We start from the raw sequence: 17,447 nt of genomic DNA on the forward strand, positions 1-17,447 counted from the left end.
AATATGGTGTCGGGCAAAAGTCTTCCGGACAAGATTATCAGGCGGCCGTTCAGGATCGGAACGTCCGATCCTGTTCGGAGCTTCCGATCTGCTTCACTTCGTTGCCTCCGATCTGCTTTCGAACAATATAATTTTACATAGAAACTGATCGGACCTTCCGAACCACGATCGGAGCTTCCGAACCTGTTCTTCGTAGCTTCCGTTCCTCATTCCGACCAATATAAAAAATCCCTGAAATAGATCGGAGCTTCCGAACCAAGATCGGAGCTTCCGATCTACCCTTAGCTTCCGAAGATGCTTCTGATCCTGATCGGAGGTTCCGATCTCCAATCGGAGCTTCCGATCCCATAGTAGTAAACTTCTTCGAATTGTGTTTCTGATCTTGAGTATGAATTTAGTATTAATTCATCTTTGAAAATTTTAACTCTGTAATAAGCTCAATGTAAATATTAGTAACATTTTAACCTATTTTTGTTAATCATCAAAACATAGAGAAATAAGACTTGTTAATGCATTAAAAACATTAATCTCATAATTCGAGATTTATATGCGTTTAAGGCGTAACACGAACCCTGACGTGGAGGTCTGCATGGGGTCCGTGTAGAAAACAGAGAGTTGAGTTTTTAGTGCATTTTTTAGCACGGACCTGAGCACGGAGGTGTGCACGGGGTCCGTGTACCCTGTAGTCTCCAAAGCTTGGCTAAAAATTAATGCACGGATCCGAGCACATAGATGTGCACGGGGTCCGTGCATGCTTTTTAAAAAATAATTTTTCTTTACTTTTTTTCTAGACTCTCTGTGATTGTTCGAATGGTTTACTCTCTAGTAGATGATTAGAACTGAGGTCCCCACATTAAGAGGTATCAGAAAGATAAGTTTCTTGGACTGAATTAGAAGCGAACGGGGTAGATCGAGTCCGCTTGATTTAATTTCTCGCATGTGACTGAAGTCCTTATTTTGATTATTTGGATTTCATGCGAGCATGATTTATTATTTGAGAATTATTTTAATTAAAGCATGATTTATTTGAGATGCGAATTCTAATTAATTCCTCATTTGAATTCGAATACTCTCGAGGTCGAATGAGTAGGTTGATCAGAGGTTGATGGTCTCAGAATTGTTGAAATTGAAATATATGTGTCCTAACCTCTTGAATATCAGATATGGAACCTCGTCGAGTTTTGAACAGGGAACGCCCAAGTAACTCCTCCGAATTATCAGGGTAGCACTGCGACACCGATGGATGTCACTGCGACACCGATGAAAACCTTGCTGAAGAGGTTTCAGTCTTTCAAAGCACCGACTTTGAAGGGCATCGAAAATGCAGTTGATTGCAAAAGTTGGTTGGAAGACATCAAACATTTTTTTGATTCTTTGAACTACATCGACGACCGTGGAATAAGGTTAGTGGTTCATCAGCTTCAGGGTATTGTAAAAATTTGGTGGATTTGGATGAAGATATCCCTAGAGAATTGAGGTGCTGTTATTTCTTGGAGTTTGTTCAAGACTGAGTTATATAAACGCTTCTTCCCAGTCTCTTATAGAAAATATAAAGAGATCGAGTTTGCTACTTTGAGGCAAGGGAATTTTAATATTGAAGAGTATTTGGCCAAGTTTGATTGTCTGTTGAGGTTTGCACCACATATGGCCGATAACGAGGAATCTAAAGCCGATCAGTTCATGAATGGCTTGAATCCCGATATCTTCACCTTGGTAAATACTGGAAGGCCCGATAATTTTGCTGATGCTCTGAATCAAGCCAAAGTAGACGAAGTAGGTTTGATGAAACAACGTGGAGTTCAGTTTGTATCTCAACAGTCAAGACAGTTTCAAAATCAGCCGTCTCAGTATCAGAATCAACCACCGAGGTATGAGGGAGGAAGCAGTGGCAGTAGTAGAAAAGATCACTTTCGACCAAAAGGGAAACAATTCAAGAAGCCAGGGAACAGTTCTTCTAGTTCCAGTGGCTCGAAGCAGTTTGCATCGGGATGGAGTTCTGGATCTTCAGGTATGTCTTGCAACAAGTGTGGAGGCCAACACCCCAATGATCAGTGTAGAGGAATCTTTGGAAGCTATAATATCTGCCATTAGCCTGGAAACATTGCCAGAGTGTGTCCTTAGCGCGGTTTTGAGCGATCTCAGTGTGGTAATTCTTCTCGACCGACATCTCAGCCTGAGAGGCAAGCTTCTGCAGTTCACTCTTTTCAGCCACATCAACAGAATCGACAGGGAGGTAACCAGAATGTGAATCAACCTCCAAGGCAGCAGGCATGATTTTTTGCTCTGACCGAGGATCAGGCTCAGGCAGCACCTTGTATTGATAGATACGGGTGCATCCCATACTTTCATATCTGAGAAATTTTTTATGTTGCATGCTTTGCCCTCTGAGCCTTTGCCTACTGTAGTTGTTTTTACTCCACCTTTGGGTTGAGGAATTGTTTCTGTGAAATTGGTTCGAAACTATGAACTTCGATTTGAAGGGAATATGATTGAAATGGACTGTATTGTACTTGGATTATCAGATTTTGACTATATTGTCGGTATAAATGTTTTAACCAAGTACAGGGCTACATTTTATTGTTTCCAGAAATTAGTCCGATTCAGACCGAAAATGGACGATGAGTGGAAATTTTTCGGTAAGGGTTCTCGATCCAAGATTCCTTTGATATCTGTTTTTTCGATTAACCGTTTGTTACAGAAAGGTGCAGATGGTTTCTTGATATATGTAGTTGATTTTCTGAAATCTAGCCACAAATTGATTGATATACCAGTGGTTAGAGAATTTGCTGGCGTCTTTCCGGATGAGATTCCTGGATTGCCTCCTATTTGCGAGATCGAGTTCAGCATTGAATTGATGTCAGGTACTCAACCGATTTCAAAAGCTCCTTATTGAATGGAACCTATCGAATTGAAAAAATTGAAAGAACAGCTCGAGGATTTGATTGCTAAGGGATACATCAAACCTAGTGTGTCGACTTGGGGTGCTCCAGTTCTTTTTGTGCAAAAGAAAGATGGATCTATGCGACTTTGTATCGACTACCGTCAATTGAACCAAGCTACGGTAAAGAACAAGTTTCCATTGCCTCGAATAGATGAACTTTTTTATCAATTGCAGGGTTCTTCTGTTTATTCAAAGATTGATCTGAGGTCAGTATATTATCAGCTGAGTGTTTGAGAGGAACATGTTCCTAAGACTGCTTTCAAGACGAGGTATGTCCATTTTGAGACTCTCGGATTGACTAACGATTCAGTAGTGTTTATGGGTCTTATGAACCGAATCTTTCAGAAGTATTTGGACGAGTTTGTGATTATTTTTATTGATGATATTCTTATCTATTTGAAGAATTGTACTGATCATGCAGAACATTTGAGTCGTTTTGCAGACTTTGCGTGCCGAGAAGTTGTATGCCAAATTTTCGAAGTGCGAATTCTGGTTGGATCAAGTTGTCTTCCTCGATCACATTATTTCCGGAAATGGGATTTTTGTTGATCCAACCAAGATTGGAGCATTTATGAATTGGCCTCGACCGACATCTGTGCCTGAGATTCGAACTTTTATGGGTTTATCGGGTTACTATCGTAGATTCATCAAGGGATTCTCCTCTATTGTGAAGCAGATTACTCAGCTAACTCAGAAGAATGCGCCTTTGGTATGGACCGAAGCTTGTGAGGCTAGTTTTATTGATTTGAAGAAGCAGTTGACCAGTGCTCCAGTTCTATCTATTCCTTCAGGTACTGGTGGTTTTACAGTTTATTGCGATGCTTCTCATAGAGGTTTGGGATGTGTTCTTATGCAGAGAAAGAACGTGATAGCTTATGCACCAAGGCAGCTGAAGCCTCACGAGACTCGATATCCGATTCATGATCTTGAACTTGCAGCTATCGTTTTTTCTTTGAAGATCTGACGTCACTATCTTTATGGTGAGAAATTTGAAATCTTTTCAGATCATAAAAGCCTGAAATATTTGTTTTCGTAGTCCGAACTGAATATGAGACAGAGAAGATGGTTAGATCTGCTGAAGGACTTTTACTGTGAAATCAAATATTATCCAAGGAAATCGAATGCAGCAGCTGATGCCTTGAGCCGCAAGATTTGTTCTTTATCTCTATCTACTATTGGTGTCTCTCATTTGATCGATGATTGTTGTACTTCTGGTTTAGAGTTTGAAACAGATAGGAGGTCTATCAGAGTTTTTGCTATTCAAGCCGAACCAGAGTTGTTTGTGAAGATCAAAGAGGCACATAAATCTGATCTGAGTATTCAGAGTTCGATTGAGAAAGTCAGATCAGGACATCAGTTTGAATTTCAGGTAAGAGATGATGCTTTATTTGTGAATAATCATATTGTTGTGCCCGATGTTTCTGAGTTGAGACAGCGAATCTTGCGAGAGGCACATTTCAGTCGATTCAGCATTCATCTAGGTGGCCGAATTCTATCGTTTTAGACCGAGACCCTCGATTTACTTCTCATTTTTGGCACAGTCCTCAAGAAGCACTTGGTACTCGATTGCATCTGAGTACAACATATCATCCTCAGACCGACGGACAGTCAGAGAGGACGATTAGGACTTTAGAGGATATGCTGCGAGCCGTAGTGCTTGATTTTGGAACTAGTTGGCAGGATTCGTTACCTCCTGTCGAGTTTTTGTAAAACAACAACTATCAAACGAGTATCGGGATGACACCTTTCGAAGCATTGTACGAAAATAAATACAGATCTTTTTTTAATGGGATGAGATTTCTGAGTTGCCTGATGTGGGACCGGATATGATTCGAGACATGGCTGAGCAGGTGAATATTATTCGATTGAGAATGAAGACAGCTCAGGACAGACATGTGAAATATGCAAATATCAAACGAAGACCTCTGTATTTTGATCAAAGATACCGATTATTTCTGAAGATTTCTCCTTTCAGAGGCATTGTCAGATTTGATAAGAGATGGAAGTTGTCTCCGAGGTACATTGGTCCGTATGTGATTTTGGAGAAGATAGATGATCTTGCCTACATACTTGCACTTCCTCTGTATATTTTAGTATTCACGATGTCTTTCATGTCTTTATCTTGCGGAAATACCACCTAGATCCTTCTCATGTTCTTCAGCCAAATGAGGCAGAACTTGATGAGACGTTGAGCTACTTCGAGCGACCGATACAGATTTTGGACCGAAAAGAGAAACAACTCAGAAACAAGTCGATTTTGTTAGTGAAAATGTAGTGGAGCCGACACGGAGTCGAAGAAGCGACTTGGGAGACAGATTCCGATATTAGACATCAATTTTCGGACTTATTTCTATGACATGAGTTCTTATTTCAGTCTTTGGTTCTTTATTTTCTATATTATGTTATTGAATCGTATTCGATTTCGAGGACATAATCATTCTTAGGGGGGAAAATTGTAACGCCCCAAAATTATCCTAATTGAGTTTATTAGTGATATTTGAAAATTATGAACTTCAAGGGCTAAATTGATATTTGATTAGGGATTGATTTGTAATTTTTGAAGAATTCAGGGACTAATGAGAGAATTCCTATATTTGACTTAGTCTTAATTATATTATGCATGACAAGGATTCTTCTTCATTTATTTCTTCTTCTTACACGCCTTTTTCCTCCATTGAAGCCTAAAGCGTGATCTTCGAGATTTTGAAATTCCGATCTTGCATGATCCGCCCGATAGAATTTAAATCTAAGGTTTTTCGCAATCACGGCTTCGAGAGCTTCGTTTTGTCGTAAGTTTTTATTTGATCGGTTATACTTCAACTTTTGGATGTTGTTGGAATTGAATTATTTTCAGATATGTTGTTCTTGAGCTAGCCTAAATTGCTTATTCAAAGACGGATCAGAAAAAGAACGACGTTTGTATTTTTTTATGATTTTTGAAGTGAAATTCAAAAATGAGGGTTTGAGATTTTGTTGATATTGAGTTTTTTTTTTATTATTTGTTGAGGAGATGAGTTGAATTAGATATATAGATTGATGGTTGTGGTTTTTTGGTTAACCGTTTATAGCCGTTATGCCGCCGGTTCTAGTTTTGGATATCGATTAGTTTGAATTGATTGATCCGTATTTTGGTCGAGTTTGAATGTCGATATTGATCCTTTATTGCTTCATTTCATATTGGTTTGAGATTTGGTGAATCCAAAGTTATCAGAATTCGAACCAATAGAGTTAAAGCCCGGTATTGTATTGATTTCTCTTGTGAAGATTGATTTGAATTTGAATGAGTTTTCTTATGAAATTATCATTTTATTATTCAGGTGTGGAGAGCCTTTGATCAAGATTAAGGTAAAAGTCGACATCTAATTGATATGGGACAAACACTCGAATCCGAGTTGATTTTCGAGTTTCCCTGAAATCACATACTTGCATGTTATTTGAATTACTTGAATTATGTTTGGATGTATTATGATTTCATATGCATTCATCTTGAGCCGAATTAATTGATTTCATTTCAAATTAGATGTCTTGGGGACTATAATCGAGTTCTTGGGTTGTTGACGTCTCCTAGAGTCCGAATGCTCCTTATAGTTGCATCAGAGTCTAGAGGATTGAGTTATACATCATCCACCTCGATCGGGAGAGTCGGTTAATTATTGTGATATCTTGTCCTCGGGATCCCAATCGAAGAACCGAGTTCTCCTTTGATTATCCAATTAGATATTCCTAATTTTATAGAAATGCATTTCATTCTATTTCATCTTTGGAATATGTTGTTGATATATCATGATAATGATATGTTTTTGATATTGCATGTTATGTCTCTTTTACTGGGAATATTATTTTCACCGGATGTATCCGATTGTTGTCTTGTTTTTGTATTTATGCTTGGCAACTGGCGGGGCAGGATCGAGTCAGAGGAAACATGGCTAGTTCGGGTTGTGATTGATAGAAGTGAGGATCGGTTTAAAATTCTAATATGTATTTTCGACATTAATTTGTATTTTGAATGTAGTAAACCTGGAATTGATGCATGTTTCTACCTTTTGAACAACTCTAGACCTTCATGTATTATCGATTTCGAGTTGAATGTATTATATTCATGTTGTAGTTGAGATTTGAGTTGTTGTTGGAGTTTTATAATCTGCTGCCTTAATTTATTTTTCTGAGTTTTATCAGGGCACGGACCCGTGCATCCTCCGTGCCTGGGTCTGTGTACCTTCTCTTTTTGTATCGATTGATTTTGGCCATGCATGGACCCTAGCACAGAAGAGGAACGGAGTCCGTGCCAAAGGCAGAGACTTGGCACTTTAGTGTATTTGTTGTGCACGGACCCTGACACGGAGGTTTGCACGGGGTCCGTGTGGAAAACTGAGAGTTGAGTATTTAGTGAATTTTTTTGAGCACGGACCAAAGCACGGAGGTGTGCACAGGGTCCATGTACCCTGTAGTCTCCGAAGCTTGGCTACAGATTAATGCACGGACTCGAGCACGGAGATGTGCACGGGGTCCGTGCATGCTTTAAAAAAATATTTTTCTTTAATTTTTGTCTTGACTCTCTGTGATTCTTTAAATTATTTAATCTCGATTAGATGGTTAGAACCGAGGTCCTCAAAAAAATATTGTCCCAAGTATTTCTCGATCTACTACATCCTAATCATCATTGATTATCGAAAACATACATGGCTCGATCAATAACCTTGAACCAATTTCCACAAGTCTTCTAATTCCCAAACACTGGAATTACCAAAATCGCGCTGAATTCTATCCCTGACAGTATCAGACAATAGCTAAGAGTAGTCACTGGAACTCATCTTACCCCATTAAAGAACTAGTAACCGCTACCTCATTCACTCAAAGCGAACATCAAGGTGAACTAAACCAAAGAAACTTTCCGCGATCTATCAACCTAGATCATTTCCATCCCATGGAAAAAATCATACGCTTTAATTTCTAAAGACATCAGACGACACTTCGCGCCATCACTAGTAGAAATCCGACTACCTATTAGATCCACTTGTCTAGCTATATCTCATAGGTCAAAACTATCTGCTCAGAGCACTCACTCGTCAAGGAAATCCCTCCAAGACTAGTTCTGATAGCAGAAAATCCCAAATCAGTATATCTGACAAAGGCCAGATGATAACTAAACCACTGATACCAAACCCGGTATCTATCTACACCAAGGTCATATCCCGTCGTGACTGTTACCAAATCCCTAGACTGAGTAGCCTTCCCACCGCCACCTCTTGAAGCGCAAAGGCTTCCAGGTACACTAGAGTAGGGTCGCGACTCGTCACGTCTACTCTTGGTAATATCTCACAACTCTCGGTATACACTCGACCTCGTTTCTTGATGCAAACCCATCTCAAGGTCACAGCCCAAGACTCAAACCACCCAATGTTCTAAGAAATAACCTAGAACAAAACACATGCCTACTGATGAGTTACCTCATCGCTGGCACTAACTTAGTCCACTGAATAAATAGGTCATACTAGGAAAACACCTAGAACCCATCAACTACAACCATGCTAAATCTTAGCAAAATCACTACGGTCAAAATGCGCAAATCGCTGGATTAATCTAAAAAATAATAAATGTATCATTGTTTCAAGTTATGTACAATTTTTTATTACAATCCCATGTAATACAAATTCAGTATCCAAAAATACTACGAAAAATGTACAACCAATAACTTGAAATGATACAACCAGTGTCTGATGATTCATTACAACTGAAATACTGTTTACAACAACAAAGTATAAAATCATCGCACTCATCTTGATTTTGAGCATGCAGTTTCTCATCTGTCTAAGAATCGATGCAAGCATACTCTGACAGACGTATTTATTCACGCTTCAAACCTAGAGATTCTTTATCACTCGATTGTATGCGTCACTGATATATGTGCAACTTCCGACGGATGAGATAAGATCTCTATGGCAATCTCTCCAACTACGAGAGGATATTCTTCAGAGGTGTGTCATAATGGCCAAACGGTATAGATGCAACCATCAAGTGCATCCCAACCAATCCTCTGCCAACGATCCAAAGCTAGGATCCACATGATTAGAAATCTCAAAAACTCGGACACGATCCTTCGCTCCTGTCCGCACTTGTTGGAATCCCATAAGCCAAATCTTTAAAAATTCTGCCGATGATGATAGTCTTCGGACAACCTAAACACCTCACCATCATCTCTTTAAAAGGTCTCATCATCCCTACAAGGATAACCCAAAGTCTCATTATTATGTCCTAAAGGAATTTTGCATGTGCTTTGATAACAATAAAAGTAGCGACCCATCCCAGATCCACTATCTAATCAGAGTTAGAGCATAATTAAGCATGAAATTTAAAAATACGTTGTGGAAAACTTAAATAAATGCTGACCATCAGAATACAACCGATTATATAAATTCTATATACAACCAAATCGAATAACAAATCCTAAAAGCAAATAAAACCTACAGCTAGTCCTGTTGTACTCATTGGTCGCTGGCTTCTCCAAGATACTGGGCACACTATCTGTACCTGCACCTTCCCCATCGAATGTGGTGTCCACTATTGTGTATTTTTGAGCCCGCAAGTGCACGGTGTCAATTTTTAGTAAAATGTGATTAGAGAAATCTTGTAAAACAAATAATATGTATGAACTAAGATTAAATTTCAATATCCTTATTAAAAATCTTGTATTAATGATATGTGTAAAACAATGTTTTTTTAAGGCTTCATTAATGCTATACACTCTCCCGAGCTATATAAACAATTAATGGTGTATTTTCTGTTGATCATATTCAAAATCTCCTATCCCAAGAAATTATTTCAAATAAATATGACAGATCAATTTATGGAAAGTAAATTGAAAAGACAATCTGTAAGGCCCGAAAATATTAAATTATTAATTATGGGATTTGAGAATTTAATTCCATATTATGGGCTAATATTGATTTAAGAAGTGAAAGAAATTATAGATTTAATTTCCGAGCCGAAAATATTTAATTTGGAATTTTCGGATTTTGAGAATTAAATTCCGAGAATTCTTAAATTAAAAGAATAAATATTCGATTTGAATATTTATGGAATTTGAGATTAAATTCCATATTTTGGGAATTAAAGAAGATTAATTTTGAAGATACAACCCGATCAGGGACTGATTTGAGAATATCGAAGATTCGAGGACTAAAGAGCAATAGGTCGGGATTATTGATTTAATCCGAATTTATTTAATTTTAATTCGAGTATATTTAATTTAGGAATATTTAGAGTTTCGATTTAAATTCTAATATTCTTAAATTATTTTGGATTGAAATTGAATTAAAACGAAGGCCGAGGATTGAATTGCAATTAAAGAAGACTTGAGGGACTAAATTGCAAATATGCAATACATATCTGATTTTACATTAGATTATCAGCATGAAACGTGTTTGTAGCATAGGAAATTCAGAAAAGGAAAGGGAGAAAATCGAACAGAGGCCGAACCCTCTTCATTTTCATTTGAGTTCTTGTTTTCAAATCCTCGTAACTTTTGATCCGCTCGTCCGATTTCAATTCCGAAAGATGTTCTGGAATCCTTGCAACGAGGAATTTGATTTGATGTAAGTATTATGATATGTTTGATATATTTCGAAATCAGTTATGAGCAGAGATCAGAACTTGATGTTAGTTTTGTGTTGATGCATGTTCATTCATTCCGATATTGAAACCGAATCGACGATTTGATGTTGAATGAACTTGTTATGATTTCCAGCATGTATATAAAGAGTTATAGCAGCTGATTGTGTTTAATATGCTGGTGTATGAGGTTATAGTGATGTTATATCACATGTTTATGAAGTTAAAGAAGTTAACGTCGAATTCGATATTTCGTCGGTTACCGATATTTAATCGCTATGCTGTCGATTGATTTTTTGAAGCCGTTTTGATAGCCAATGACTGAGATAAGACCTTCTTTGAAATGTTATCGATGATATAGAATTTTTATTTCTCAGTTTCAGATGAGTTTCGAAGGCTAACGACTCACGACTCCGAGTTGTATCGAAGAAGAAGACGTTAAGGTTTGAAGCGATATGATTGATGACATATTGATGATTTTGAATTTATATTGAAATGATTGAATAGAATGAAGATTGATATGAATGTTTGATGCTTTGTTTCAGATTTGAAGCGTTCAAAACAGAAGAAATACGAAGGTATAATGACGACATCGCAAGTCAGGGCTTTTGAAACTCAAGAACGATTATTCTTGAGTTGTCCCGCAAAAATCAAATACGTATTTATTGCTTTGATTAGATTTTGATGTTGTCGATCCATCCCAGGTAGTGGATCTTTGAGTTTGAGTCGATATGATTATGATAAGATGATTATATGAATTGATTCTATTGCCAATATCTGAGGCAATCTTATTATCAAGTCTGAGACGACTTTGATAGATAGATATCCATGTCAAGATCGGATACGAATCTTGATGGCACCGACGATATATGAATCAATTCTTAACCGAGATATGCATTAATTACTCTATTTGTTGAGTCGAGTTAAATAGAGTCGATGTGATTTATTTAACGCTTTATATGTTTCTTATACTGAGATGATTTCTCACCGGAGTTTATTCAGCTGTTGTTTTGTTTTGTATGTGTGCATTACAACAGGAGGGGCAGGAGCTAGTCTGAGATGACGTTGATAGTTTGGGAGCGAGATTTAGCAAGTGTGGACTCGGGTTTTAAGCAGAAGAATGGTAGTTAGATATGATTGAACTTGACATGAAACTTATGTAATTTAGAAGCTCACTTTTGAGACTTAGTGTAGCTTGTAGTTTCATGCTTTTTATGCTATCCATTTGATGTATTCAATGCATGAATTGATGCTAGGGACTTATTATATGAATGTATGCATGTTCCTACCTTGATCAACCATGATTCAGGTTGAGTTTTGGATTGATGAGATTGAAAGTTGAAGATTGACAGCAAAAAAATGATTCTGGTTTTTCTGGAATTGAGGGTATGCTCGATCCTGTGAAAAGCTAAGATCGAGCGCGGCCCTAAAATTTGCAAAACAGATAATGGAAACCTTGAGCTCGCTCGATCGCATAGATTGGTGGGATCGAGCGCGACATGAAGATGTGCAAACCCGAGAGCATGATTTTTCTTGCTCGCTCGATCGGGTAACTTTGTCCGATCGAGCGAGGCTTCGAATTTAAAATAAAAATAAAAATTTCTGATCTTTGTTTATTACTTTTAATTGTTTAATTAATTGTTTAATTAATCATTAGTTGCCCTAAGACGAGATTAGCAACCCGAGGTCTCACAACAGGTGGTATCAAAGCGATAAGTTCTTGGACTAAGATAGAAGCTGAGCGTAGTAAATTGAGTCACATGCATTTATAGTATTGCATGATTATGCATTTCTTTATTAGATGATATGATGAATTTCATGTGACCATGATCTACTTTTGAAATGAAAATACTTGATTTACTGATTTGTAAATTTTTGAATTTCTTACTAATTTGTAAGTAATTTCTGAATTTCTTATTGATTGTTATAAGATTTTCCCCGGGTGATGTAAGCACCCAAAATTGAATAAACCAGTGTTCTTTGGGTGACGTAAGCACCCCAGACTGACAGAATTGTATGGCTAGAAGAAACAGAATGGTATGGTCAGACAGAATAGAACCGTATTGCTCAGCTGAAATAAGTATCTCTAATTGATCAGAACAAAATATCAGCGAATGAATAGATGTTATTGTAGGTAGAAGTTGGCATAATCAGATCAGTTGTTCAAATACCTGAAAGATACAGATGAATATCGTATCAGATCGACTGTCTACCAACTTCAAGACCTAGCAACCAGCTGATAGATTTTGACGGAGAAAATGATGAAAGAACAGAGGTATATTAATTTGTTGGTAAGTGCTTAGAACATGATTTTTGTTTATAGTTCTTTGCCACAACAGATAGAAATGATGAGAAAGAAAAATATACCATCTCGAAGTTGAATATTTTGAATATTGAAGATTGTTTTATTAGAATTTTCAAGCCTACTATAATTCTTTGAATTGTAGATGATGAAAAAGCTCAAGATTGAGTGAAGTAATTAATGGCTTGAATTTGAAGATTATGTCTGATTAAATGTTGACAACTGAAACATTTTATGAAAGACATAGACAGAACTAAGAGAACTGAAATTGACTAATGAAGTAGAATGAATGAAATTGTAGATATGCCACAACGTATGAGATAATCACCATTGGCTGCAATTTTCCTTCCACAAGAGATATGAAAGTAGTTCTTTATCTCTAGTATACCGATACAGATATGTTTGGGTCTGAAGGCAGAGTATGTCAGGAATTAGTACATACATTGTAGAGGGAGATATCTGGTCAAGCAGATGTGGTAGATTATATTTGAAGCAAATCAGGTTCTAAGTTGATTTGAATGAAGAACAGTTCCAGAAATATACAGAGTAAGATAATGAAAATGCACCTGAGAATGAAATTGCAGGTAACAGATTTATTTTGTTTTAACCTGTTTATGTTAAATGGTGTAAGAGATATATGATAGCGGAAAGCTTATTATATGATGATCTCTGTATCAGAAAAGAGAATTTGTGAATTGAACTGAAGAATGGAACTATTGCTTTGATGAACTGAAACTGAACATGATTGTGTTCATATTGAAATATCTGTTTATGTTGCATGATAGATGATGATGCACTAATAGAATACAGATGAGCAGAAGAATTGAGGATAAGAAGCTATAAAATTAGATCAGCAAGAACATAATGTGCATATGAATATGATGATATGAAATAGAATCTCGAATTAAGATTCTGTGATTTCGGTTTGATATATGATGTTTGATTACAGAAATATTCCGAAATCAGTATATTCGATGCACTAGATATGTTCAAGATCTAAATCAGCATTGATAGATATGTCAATGAATAGAGATGACAGATAGATTCCAATAAGAATTCGACTTTAGTTTAAGTTTTGAATTGGAATTGTATAGCGACTTGATGAATTGATGAATTGAATGCTGCTTTTGAGGTTTATAGAATAGATGATGATATGAAAAATCAATTACAAATGAGTCTTTTATGATATTACTGAAGTTATTACATCATAAGATCATGATTTTTGAAATTCTTGATATCGATTCTGAGGTTTTGTATTCGATCTCAATTGATTTTGATGGACTCTTATTCTTTGGTAGAGTCTGACTTGTTTTACTCGTCTTGAGTTGAGATGCTAGTGAGTTGTTTTCACTTAGCAGATTGTCATTCATGCTATTGTTCTTTGGATGACCTTAACTTGAGTGAGTTCCTTTGATTATGAAATTCAAGAATTGTTGATTGTTTGATGTATACATTCAGTATATTTTGATGTTTTGGCTCGTAACTGATTGAATTTTCAATTCTGATTATCTGCAAAATTTTGAGTTGATGATATAATTTGCTGAGAATTGGAAAATAGAACGAAGAGACGAGATGAATATTTGATTGATTAATCTTTGATTTATGTGCTTGAGTGTCGAGATAAATAATTACACAAGAAGAATTACGGTAATTCAAGCTCAGTTAGAATTGATTGGGAAAGATTAAAGCATACGGAGATGAAATCACGTGATTAGAATTCGATTGAGAAATAGGAATGAGGAATGAGATAGACATTTGATGAATTGATTTCAGATTTATGTGTATTCTTGTTTGAATATTTTGATGAATATATAAGCAATCAGAATGATTTTCAATTGGAAATGCATAAGAATTGATACGAAGATGAAAGAAACACAGAAAGTAAACTGAAACGATGAGAATTCAGTAAAGAATGTCATATTGAGATATGAATTAAAGTCTCAGACCAGAATGGATGAATTTTATTATATTTTCTTATCTGATTGTTCTTGATATTTTCGAAAAGAGATATCAGAATTTGAAGAATTGCACAACAATGAATTCAATATTCGTTCACTAATTGTTTTATCAGAAGATAAAGCAAATAGATGTAACATAATCAGTACGTTTTCGAAGTTAAACATATAGAGAGTTTCTGATGAAGTTGAAAAATTGCTGACTAGATGAGTTCAGTGATAGTTTAGAAACTCCAGAAATTGAAACGAGATTATGATTTGAAAGAATAATTTTGTGAAACTACCATGATGAAGCAGTATATATGAGGTAAACAGGTGGTAGTTATGATTAAATTGACTGAAGTTACTGACTAAGGTGATTTGTCTGTACGAATGAATCACTGATCCGTGATCAAAACTGTGTGAGATGTCACAGTAAGCCAAGAATTATTGTTTCAATTGAGACATTAGGTTTACTAGTGAATTGCAATGCAGGAAATCAGAAGGCTCTGAGTACTTTTTGGATGTAACAGTACGAGATGTTATTCTTGAATTAAAGAATAGTCAGAGCAGATGAATCGAATTTTTGCGACTGAACTTTATCTGACATGATACCGATTATCAACAGCTCTGAATATTTTGAAGTCTGTGGATACAGTAGATTATACTTTGATTAATGAATAGTCCGAATAGACTAATTAGATTTTGCAGAATATACTGTCTGAGATGTGAATAACAGCTATCTATTCAGATCTGTGAATAGAGATATGATGAAATTATAGGAATGATTAAAATCTATAGCCAGGATTAAGACTTTAGATTTATTCGACATAATGTGTCATCGATTGATTGATTGATATTCTGAGAGTTGGTTGATGTGATTGCATTATCCTATTTTTCGATTGATGGATTATCTGAGTTGATTTTCCAGATATTGAGAATATTCTCAGAACATTAATACCTGATTCGGTATTAATTGAATTGATGTATTACCACTTAATGAATTTAATTCCTGTAACATCTATCGAATTTATCTTGAGAAAATGTTATGATAATTTGATGAAAAGAAATCAAATTTCTTTATGTTGAAATGATACTACCGAAGTATACGACATTAGATCAGACATGAGTTGTGGATATCAGATCAGATTTGATTTGAGACATATAAAGATTTTGAAGATGAATCTGTACGAAATGAAAACAGAGACAAAGTAACAGAATTAGTAATTGAATGATAGATATAACTTTTGAAGCTGAAACTGATTAGTTAAGCGGAAAAGTTATTCTTGAAACATCATTCCATTCAGAATAAAAAAGAGCAGATTTTAATTTACAGATTCAGAATATGAAGTTGAATACCGATCTTGAAACGATGAACTGAATAATAGTGTAGACTTGATATATTTTCTATGCACAGCAAAGAATGATAAAGAGAATGAAACAAGTCGTCACTGAAGATGAATTTCATTGACTGAGATGTCGGACCGATCTGATGATGGGATTGACTGATTTATTCTTTTCAGTTTGATATGATGGATCCGAGTCATTCCACATATCTAAGATAAGGAAATGTTAGTTCGATTATTTCCTATGTACTGTCACTAGATGAGATAGCTATCGAAAAGATTTTGAGTTAAGTCGATTAGTCGACAGATTCTTGATTGAGGAAAGAAACAACTTAGAACGAATTCTTTTCAATGACTTGAAGTATAACTGAATAATAGAAACAGATTTGAAGAAATAATCTGATATGAGATGAAGAGATGAGATACGAAGATCAGAGTTATATGATTGAAATAAGAATAACTTCAGATAATCATTCAGCCTATCAGATTGAATAGTTCGATTGAATACGATTTTGAGGACGAAATCATTCCTTAGAGGGGAGAAATTGTAAGGCCCGAAAATATTAAATTATTAATTATGGGATTTGAGAATTTAATTCCATATTATGGGCTAATATTGATTTAAGAAGTGAAAGAAATTATAGATTTAATTTTCGAGCCAAAAATATTTAATTTGGAATTTTCCGGATTTTGAGAATTAAATTCCGAGAATTCTTAAATTAAAAGAATAAATATTCGATTTGAATATTTATGGAATTTGAGATTAAATTCCATATTTCGGGAATTAAAGAAGATTAATTTTGAAGATACAACCCGATCAAGGACTGATTTGAGAATATCGAAGATTCGAGGACTAAAGAGCAATAGGTCAGGATTATTGATTTAATCTGAATTTATTTAATTTTAATTCAAGTATATTTAGTTTGGGAATATTTAGAGTTTCGATTTAAATTCTAATATTCTTAAATTATTTTAGATTGAAATTGAATTAAAACGAAGGCCGAGGACTGAATTGCAATTAAAGAAGACTTAAGGGACTAAATTGCAAATATGCAATACATATCTGATTTTACATTAGATTATCAGCATGAAACGTGTTTGTAGCATAGGAAATTCAGAAAAGGAAAGGGAGAAAATCAAACAGAGGCCGAACCCTCTTCATTTTCTTTTGAGTTCTTGTTTTCAAATCCTCGTAACTTTTGATCCGCTCGTCCGATTTCAATTCCGAAAGATGTTCTGGAATCCTTGCAATGAGGAATTTGATTTGATGTAAGTATTATGATATGTTTGATAGATTTTGAAATCAGTTATGAGCA

General features: G+C 35.6%; 1 protein-coding gene across 1 annotated transcript; it reads left to right on the forward strand.

The window, feature by feature from the left end:
* The first annotated feature begins 1,239 nt into the window (after window positions 1-1,239).
* Window positions 1,240-6,285, forward strand: LOC140874532 (uncharacterized). The gene is made up of 6 exons (XM_073277830.1): window positions 1,240-1,426; window positions 1,535-1,773; window positions 2,009-2,233; window positions 2,699-2,773; window positions 3,384-3,650; window positions 6,259-6,285. Exons 1-6 carry the CDS (start codon window positions 1,240-1,242, stop codon window positions 6,283-6,285), a joined length of 1,020 nt encoding a protein of 339 aa, XP_073133931.1.
* Window positions 6,286-17,447: the final 11,162 nt, after the last annotated feature.

Source organism: Henckelia pumila, chromosome 1 (assembly GCF_033568475.1).
Source record: "Henckelia pumila isolate YLH828 chromosome 1, ASM3356847v2, whole genome shotgun sequence".
Lineage (NCBI taxonomy): Eukaryota > Viridiplantae > Streptophyta > Magnoliopsida > Lamiales > Gesneriaceae > Henckelia > Henckelia pumila.

Coding starts and splice junctions, on each gene's coding strand:
- LOC140874532 (XM_073277830.1), top strand. CDS start 1,240: ATGGATGTCACTGCGACACCGATGAAAACCTTGCTGAAGAGGTTTCAG. Junction 1,427..1,534: donor AGTGGTTCATCAGCTTCAGG/GTATTGTAAAAA, acceptor GCTTCTTCCCAG/TCTCTTATAGAAAATATAAA. Junction 2,774..3,383: donor AATTGATTGATATACCAGTG/GTTAGAGAATTT, acceptor GTCGTTTTGCAG/ACTTTGCGTGCCGAGAAGTT.